Source organism: Labeo rohita, unplaced genomic scaffold (genome assembly GCF_022985175.1).
Source record: "Labeo rohita strain BAU-BD-2019 unplaced genomic scaffold, IGBB_LRoh.1.0 scaffold_888, whole genome shotgun sequence".
Classification (NCBI taxonomy): domain Eukaryota; kingdom Metazoa; phylum Chordata; class Actinopteri; order Cypriniformes; family Cyprinidae; genus Labeo; species Labeo rohita.
In genome coordinates this window covers 22,855-32,362 of record NW_026129841.1, presented here as the reverse complement: position 1 = coordinate 32,362, position 9,508 = coordinate 22,855, and the positions used below count along the sequence as shown (strand labels likewise).

General features: G+C 35.3%; 1 protein-coding gene across 2 annotated transcripts; it reads left to right on the top strand.

Annotated features, from left to right (window-relative positions):
* The first annotated feature begins 2,254 nt into the window (after nt 1–2,254).
* On the top strand, nt 2,255–9,056 carry LOC127162318 (uncharacterized). Of its 2 annotated transcripts, none has more exons than XM_051105105.1 (8): nt 2,255–2,346; nt 6,098–6,302; nt 6,399–6,453; nt 6,572–6,699; nt 6,785–6,999; nt 7,350–7,509; nt 7,695–7,796; nt 8,076–9,056. In XM_051105105.1, exons 2-8 carry the CDS (start codon nt 6,101–6,103, stop codon nt 8,126–8,128), a joined length of 915 nt encoding a protein of 304 aa, XP_050961062.1. In that variant the 5' UTR covers nt 2,255–2,346; nt 6,098–6,100; the 3' UTR covers nt 8,129–9,056. The 2 variants fall into 2 exon arrangements, with proteins under 2 accessions (XP_050961062.1, XP_050961061.1); XM_051105104.1 differs by having other exon boundaries at nt 2,256–2,346; nt 6,094–6,302.
* Nucleotides 9,057–9,508: the final 452 nt, after the last annotated feature.

Sequence of the window (9,508 nt, the reverse complement as noted above, 5' to 3'; positions counted from 1 at the left end):
TTGGAACTTCTGCAGCAATGTAAGATGATTTTGAAATTGTTTTTGAAGTTGAGGGAGAAAATATGATTGGAGTTTTTTGACATAGCCTAACTGTCTTGAGTCAGAATACACAGAGTTCAAAGAGAGCAAGAACAGACAAGCGTTTGACATTAAAAAAAGTATTTAAAGTGCCCCTATTATGCCATTTTAAAGGTTGCTAATATTGTTTTAATAGACTCCCAAAACAGGTTTACATGTATGCAAGGTCAAAAAACACTTCAGTTTTCTCCAAAAATAGATTTAATTTTACCCCATTTCTAAATGACTCCTAAACGACTCGTGCGAAGCAGTTCGAAGAATCAGTCTCTCTAAACCCCTCCTTTCCGTGAGCCCTCACTGCTGTGATTGTTCAGATGGCGTAGTCCTTTGTGATTGGTCTAACGTGTACAGCGTTACAACGCCCATTGCCATAACTGACTGACAGCCCTGGATACCTGTCAATACATAGAAAAGATGGCATCGATTTTACCCTACCAATTCGAGCCAGAGTCTGACGATGAAATAGCTGAGGTGGCTAATCGACAAGTTAGCATGGTCTACCGTGGAAAGTGCTCACAATTTGCTTATGTAAGTGAACCGGGCACACCTCTATGTTGTAAACTTCAACATTGTATAATGCATTAAGTGGCTTTCAAACCGAACGCGGAAAGCGCTGCGCTGGTCGCTGGGTTCAGTGCAGCCCTTCAGAGCGGCAAAAGTTCATTTGAACAACTCATTTGAACTTTGTCTGCGGCGTGCGCGTGTCGAGGCCGAAACAAGTTGTCCTCGCGCAGCAGAAGCAATTAAAACGAATGGATTTCATAGCACAGCGCTTTCCGCATTCGGTGTGAAAGCCGCTTCGTGCGCCATCCTTTATCATTACTCCAACTAATGAGACAGACAGACAGTCAATCTGCATCAATCACAAATTGTCAGACTACAGTGGGTCCACAGCTGAACAACAGAACTACAGAAGTGTGATTTAGCCGGTTAGCATGACATGTGCAGGGCTGTTACACAAACCATAACGTACACAACTACTTATTTTGAACGATCACTAGAAAATACAATCTTTGTAGATTCGTCATCTTTTGGAAGTGAATATAAAACAATTTTACTCACAGCATAGGATACAGCGTCTTCCGTATAATGTACATGTAAATTTCCATGTGACGTAAACCCCATGGAAATGTATGGGCGGGCAAGTTGTTCGCGACGTAGAACGTGGGCGGACATTATGCAAATGTGTTACTTCGTGACGTGTGGCCACCACAGAAAAAGATTTGAAATCCTGACGACTCGTTTAGGCAAATGTGAGTCGACTCTTTTTTTTAAAATAGACAATAACTTTATTAATCGTGCACTGTCGGCTTCACAACTTTGCAGATAGTTTATGTTCACATACAGCTACATGACACACTGCATGAAAGATCATATTTGAAAAGGCATAATAGGAGCACTTTAAATTGCATTTTTTCAAATGAAAATAACCAATCGTTTCTAGATAAGACCGTTCTTCCTCGACTGGACTCGTTTATAATCTGCGTTTGGGATTGTTTGAAGCCGCATTTAAACTGCATTTTGGAATTGCAAAATCGGGGCACCATAGCAGTCCATTATGGAGAAAAATCCTGAAATGTTTTCCTCAAAAAACATATTTTTTACAGCTGAAGATAGAAAGACATGAACATCTTGGATGACAAGGGGGTAAGTACATTATATGTGAACCTTTTGGAAGTGGACTTCTCCTTTAATAAAGCATTTACTAGATTGCAGTTATTATAAAGTGTTACCAATATTTTTTGGTGTGCAAATAATATCTATATGATTATTTATGTTTTATGACAAGCTTTACATGCAACTGCACTTTGCGCACACACACACACACACAAGGACTTTCCATAGGTGTAATGGTTTTTATACCGTACAAACCATATTTTCTATCGCCCTACACCAACCCTACGCCTAAACCTACCTGTCACAGGAAACTTTTTGCATTTTACTTTCTCAAATGAACTCATCCTGTATGATTTATACGCTTATACCTCAATTTAGGTCCCCACCGTGACACGAGTCCCCATGAGTTTTGTGTATTCAGGTTTAAGTCCCCACCAGTATATATAAACCAAACCCACACACACACACACACCTGTGACTGAGATATGTACCACATCCTGTGTGAACAAAAGGAAGTGCACTGATGTAGAAATATTGTCTTATAACTCTTGATGAGCAGCTTGAAGAGGAAAACAGCGCATTAGATTGCAGTCTCACCATACACCTGACACCTGAGATTTTTGAGACACACATACACAGACGAAGGATAGGGTAAGCTTATATATAATTGTATATTCTGATGTATGGAATACTGGTTGTGGTGGGAGAATGAAAGGGAATGTCAGCGTTATAAACTACAAATTTAAAACAAAAGGTCTAGTACTTATATTCTCTAAGTGTCAAGCTGATTAACCAAAGCTAAAAAATTGTGCATGGATAACTTGACATTAGCGTCTTCCTGGTAGAACCTTTGCTGATGCTTTCATTTCTGTATCTTGGATGGTCTGAGAGTGAGAACATTTTCAGCAAATTTTTGGGTGAACTATGAGCAAGTAAGGCAGAATTTAATTAGTGAATTAGTAAACTGCATTAGTGTGAACAAAATGGCAGACAGCCTTAATGAATTTACAAATTCACCATCTTACAGAAGATGACACTTATGGAACAGCAGAAATAAAGCTTTTCTCCAGTTACCTCTGTAATGCCATCAAATCTCTTCTGAAGACAGTAGGTCCCCTGAAATAAATTCATAAAAAACAACACAAAAAAACTACTTCCTGGATTTGACATGAATCATATGAATGGCCTGTGTCACAACAATGTCAGAATTTTATCAAAAGGTGATGAGTTTGCAGGTTTAAACACCATTAATTTTCCAAATTTATCAGCAGATCATAAGCAATTCCTTGGCAAAAATGTAGACTTCATTAACTGTGATTAACAGTGCTGTGCTTTTATTTTAAAACATGCAGTTCTTTCAAGTAACTTTAATTTAATCCAATCATCATCTTTAAAGTTTATGATAATTTCACATTAGTGTGAATGCCCTCTTAAGACCACATTTTCAGACTTTTGTCTGTATTTCAGGTCCTAAAGTCTCTACATGAGCTGCTGACCTAAACTGGGTGTGTTTGATTAAGATGACATGCAAAATGCACAATGTTGGGACGCACACACACATTGGGAACCACTGGTCTAGACCAGTGGTTTTCAAACCAGTCTTGCAAGCACCCCCAACACTGCACATTTTGTATGTCTTTCAAATCTGACACACCCATTTCAGGCCTTGTTCTCTTGCTGCGTTCAAGTCCTCCTGGGACGTTCATACTTACCAGTTGACAAATCGTAATTACAACGTTATGTGCGTTCAAGTCACTTTGGTCAGAACAAGATGGGGATTTAACTTTTCTACATAAAATGCAGGCATTTTTTTAAACTCTACATCTACAAAATGAATAATGAATGTGCATCATTGTGTTTTTGCTTTTTTTCTGTTTTTATTCAATTTATGAAGGTGATGTAAGGTGAAACACTATATATTCTATGGTAATTATACAATAATATAATATTTTGGATATGTAACTTACATAGTTTCACTGTAAATGTGTGTAAAATAATAACTGTAATTTTAACAAATTTACCGTCAATACAGACGCTGCCACATAATCCGTGTATCATTCGTTCTTTGGTGTTTTTTTATTTAAAATTAATAGAAACATGAAAAACGGCTCCTATATACTTTGTCAACAAAAAATGAGAAATCAAGCTGAATTCTTGTTTTTAATTTTTCTGGAAAAAAAAAAAAAAAGAATTCAGCTTGATTTCTCATTTTTCCTTCAGGGTTGGTAAAATGAATAAACAGCTTAAATATTCAATTTCTATTAATTAAATGCCCCTTTCTGCTTACCCCCCCTTAATCACTTACCCCCATGTCGTTCCAAAGCCACAAAAGCTTTGTTCATCTTCGGAACACAATTTAAGATATTTTGGATGAAAACCGGGAGACCCACTGACTGCCAAGTAAATAACATGGCCCAAAAAAGTATGAAAGACATCGTCAAAATAGTCCATCTGCCATCAGGGGTTAAATCAGAATTTTATGAAGCAACAAGAATACTTTTTGTACGCTAAGAAAAAAAAACTATTTTATTCAAACAGTGTCAGCTGCACCACATGGATACACTGTTTTCGTCCAAATCAAAGCGTAAATATACATAGAAAACGTATCCATGTGGTGCGGCTGACACAGAATGGCATACACAGTTTGCGCACTGTAGATACTCTCCAAAATTGCACTATGCCAATGCAGAGGAGATGAATTGTTGAATAAAATTGTTATGTTTTGAAGATGAACAAAGCTTTTACGGGTTTGAAACGACATGGGGGTAAGTGAATAATGACAAAATTTTCATTTTGGGGTGGAGTAACCCTTTAATAAACTAAGCAGATGAATGCACCTACAGTCAAGTGCAGTACTGAAGTGTAAATACACAGCAGTCAACTTTGTTTTTGCTGAGTCTATTTCATTAATATTGGGTATTAATTGATCAAGTAAAGCGGAGTGTTTTTTATGTTCTCTCCAACAAAACATTCAAAGCAAGTCGTTGTGCATTCTCTCCGCACTGTCCGTGTACACAATATAAACTCTATTAACATTTACTTTCCCTCACTCGATGGCAAATCCTTAAATGAATAGCATTCAGAAAAAAAACAAGAATGAAAAATATAAGTAGCCATGTAAAATAAAAGGCGCCAGTGTGATCACTTGAATTCCTTTCCTCAGCAGCGGAAACAACTTAATACTCTGTCATTTACAATCATACAGATAAGAGCAGGTCATCATTCGAAATGGAAAAATGCGTTTTTTATTTGTGTAGGCTACATTCAAAATGACTGCAAAAACCATCCCTTTGAATAATAAAGCAACAAGAATGCGCTGCTTGATCTCTGTACATTAAGATTATTTGACATTAAGTGCATTATATAAGTTACACTGGAATAAATCACAGCATGTTTCATGATGAAGTGACTTACAGTTACAGTTCAGAATATACAGTAGGCTATAGCAAATTATTTTGCGGACCCCCTGGGCACGTTGAGAACAGCACAAAGAAGAAAGCCCTGTCTAGGCTCTGCCCAGGTATGGGGTGTGTCAAGCCATTCAATATTGTGGTTGTTTGATGAGAAAAAGATTAAATGTATTTGCAACAAACATATTAAGAATCCTTACAACTGCAGCAGCGGAGGATATTATTCTGCGCCAAACTGTGTAAGAACTGATGACGGCACGGTTTGATCTTCGGCTGATCAGCAGAATGTTTAATTAATTCCCACCCATGTGTAGAAATCAAATATTCAAGCCGTCTATTCATTTTTCCAACCCTGAACGAAAATTTAAAAATCAAGCTGAATTCTTGTTTTTCATTTTTCTGAAAAAAAAAAAAAAAGAAAAAAGAAAAACCAAAAAGGAGCCGTTCTCTCATGCTTCTTCTGTCAATATTAAATAAAAAACGAATGAACGAATGATACATGGATTCCACATCTATTGTCTTTGGATGTAATCATTGCCTTCATGTGTGCATCTGACACATTTTCTCACTGACACACCCACTCATAATAACAACTTTGTGGTGGCGTTCATGTATCTTCAGCTTGTAAATACGGTCTATCCGACATGACTTGAATGCACCATCTATACTAATGAGCTGATGAGCTGAATCAGGTGTGATACACGAGGGAAACACAGACAATGTGCAGTGTTGGGGGTGCTCACAGGACCGGTTTGAAAACAACTGGTCTAGACAATGGAAAAATAATAAGAGTAAATTATAAATTTAAAAAAGTTTACTGTTTAGATCATCTTTAATTTACCTTCTGACAAAATATAAATTATTTTTTTCCCCCAAATTTATAGGGTTGATTTGGTCAACTTTCCAATTTACTATAAAGCTGAGTATATTTATTTTTTAATCTGGACTAAATGCTGTGTTTTTGTACCTTTCTCTCTGTTCCCTCAAGGCAGACCATGTATACAGTTATTATCTTGCATGACTCAGAAGAGGTGCTGGTGGTACCATCAAATTGGGTGAGTTCAGAAAAGACACACTGTTACTGGCCTCCATTCAAATCAACAGAGAAGTGCATGGAAGCTATTCAGAACAAACTTAACCCTGAAACAGAAGGGAAACCATGGGAGAAACTATGCATTATCTTTCTCGGACAATACGGTAATGATCACTACTTTAACATAACTGTTTAATTTAGGATTTTGTACTGTCTAATAAGTTCTCAAATAATATAATACAATATTTATCTTACTGCAGACACTTTTGAGATGGCAAAAGAGGGGCAAAAACAATACAAAGAACAGGAAGAACAGTAACAGACTTGCATTTTGTTTAAAAATAAATAAAAATCCTTTAAAAGATTTGACCTTTGAAAGCTTTGAAAGGATTTGTACTGTTTTATTTAAAGTATTGTTCATTTTTAAATAAAGGTCAAATCCACTTGACACTGTATTACCTGGAATAAAAAGACTGAGAAGTGGAAGTACTCAAGGAATGTTAAATAATCAGCTGCTTCTTCCTGCATCACTTGCATCTACTTCCAGAATGTCAGCTGATGGTGGGTCAGCTTCTTCTGACATAATCAATATGAGAAGTTTATTTTCTCCTTTTTTTTTAATTTTAAAACTCTTTTTACACAACAGACAAGGTTGAAATCCTCCAAGTGCTGAGAGACATCAAGAGCAAGATTCAGCAAAACTCTACCATGTTAAAAAAACTACTCAAAGACAATACAGTTTCTGAAGCCCCCAGCAGTACATGCGTGCCTTCAAAAAACCTAAATCTGCCTCTTAGAACCCTTGAAGATGTGTCCAGGACTGAAATGGAGCTCAACAATGCAACAACACGTAAAAAATATGTGAGTCGACACAGCATTTATACAATGTTTAAAGGGATACTGTACACTCATTTGGTTATTACAAAATATGTTTAAAATAATTCTTAAATAAAATACAAAAATACTTTACCCTTTTGGTCTATGATGATAGCTTTTCACCAAAATAAATAAATTTAAGAAATTCTGATTGTAATCAAAATTATTTTAATATCTTTCTTAGAAAAGCTTAAAGGTTCTACAAAAAAAAGTAGTCCAGGCAGACTAATATAACTGTACAGTTTGATGTCATTATAAAAAAAATTGACCAAATTAAAGAGAGGATTGACTAATTAGGATCACATATACATAAAAAAAAATAAAAATCTTCACAGGTAAAACAATTGTCACGGCTTGGAGGTTTTGTGCCCAAGGATGTGATTAAGAATATTATGCAGCAAGTCCTAACAGACGATCTCGCTACGCAGTTCAACTGGCTGGGGAGAGGAGATAAAAAGCCCTTCTCTAAGCTTATTTTAACAGATGTGATCAGAGGTAAACACACCACAGCAAGAACACTTCCTACTTTCAAATGAAAACAAAGGCATAAATGTATTTCAAGAACTCTGAGACAAATTTAAGATTAAGAACATGCAAACTCTTTACAGCTGTGAGTGAAGCACTATACAACAAATGCTTTAGAATTTCCAACTTATTTATCATCAAGTTTCCTCTTTCAGATGCTGCATTAAACCGAAATGTAAACAGGGGTGACTGTGAAACTGAAATGAAAAAATATCTGAGTTACGCAGCTGGTCGGAAGAAATCAAAAGAACAAGGAGGTGAGTGATATACAGATGTTAATTGTTATGTGAATGCTCTCATAGGACTATATTTAAGATACAGATGAGCTCCTGACATACATACAGGGATTTCCTTGGTTTTGATTTTAAGCTCACTTCAAAATTCATTCACATTTCATTTTTTTTTTTTTTTTTTTAATCGTGTTTAAAACACCAGTAACAGTGGTCTTCATTTATTAAATGCCCAACTCTGTGTAACCATCTTGTTAAATCATCATTGTATATTGCATCTTGCATAATTACTTCCTCCACCTGCAGGTCCTGGGCATGAGTTTCTAAATATAATTTCTACCTCAATGATGGACAACTAGCCAGAGAGGGAAACACCTTGGAATTAATGAGTTTTTGACAGGGATGCATCACTGATACCGATACTTTTATTTTTGGTACTTGCAGATACTAAGTAACGATACCTATATTTTCATTGCATTTGTAATTTTTAAAAATACTGGGTACAGAAACCAAAAGAATATGTATAAAATTAGTTGGCTTAGTTCATTTAGCGAATAGATATTTCCTTCAGTTTTTTTTCATACTTAAGTTATATATAGAATATATATATATATAGAATTCTATATATATATATATATATATATATATATATAGAATACAGTTAAATGTATTCTACAAGCTTTTGTTACTTTTTTATTTGCTCTGTGGTACTTCATCTTTAATTTAATAGCACCTTAGAGCTGCTCCATTACAGAGGATCAGTAATAATGTAGAGAATCACTCCTTAGCCCATAGCCTACATAAATACTGTAAGTTTTAACATCTGAAATGTGCTGCGACTTACATCATTTATAATCATCAATCATAGGTCATGTAGACCAGTGGTTCCCAACCATGATCCTGGAGGCCCCCCAACACTGCATGTTTTCCATGTCTCCTTAATGAAACACACCTGATTCAGTTCATCAGCTCATTAGTAGAGACTCTGAAAATGGGCAAAGTCCTGAAATGGTTGTGTCAGACAAAGGAGAGATACAAAATATGCATATTGGGGGGCCACCGATGTAGACCCCCTTACACATTAAACATACATTTTGAAAAATGTATGTATTTCAATTTGACATTACATACGTAATTACATACTTCATGAATTGTCATGTTTTAAGGCAGGGGTGTTTTATAGTTTCAGGACAAAAACTTAAATGTGTATAAATTGTTGTAAATATATAGATTTTTAAGTAGCCTATAGGCTTATCTGTCTTTTCAATGTTTCAATGTGATTTCATTCAAAATAAACCAGAATTACAGATGATTTCTTCTCTTTACCAGTGCTTTTGTATTTTTAGTATTTTTAGAACTAATCTTACATTAGTGAATTTACTATATTTATGTTCAAAATGAAGGACACACCCATGATGTTTTTGCTGGCTCTTCATCCCAGTAATTGGTAATTCTCTTAGCATAGAATGCCAAACAATTACCTCAGCTTTTTTTTTTTTTAAACTATAAATCTTTTTTACCTGAAATTCATACAATGATGAAAAAGTAACAATAATATTAGCAATAGCATATCGGTTTAATGAATAATATAGTAGGCTACATATAAGTCTTTTATTTACTATTAATTTACTACTTAATTTACTAATTCACAACTTCATTGGTAGATGCTGCTAAAATTTACACACTACAACTTTAAAACACATTTTGAAAAATAATTCATATTACGCAATATTAATCAA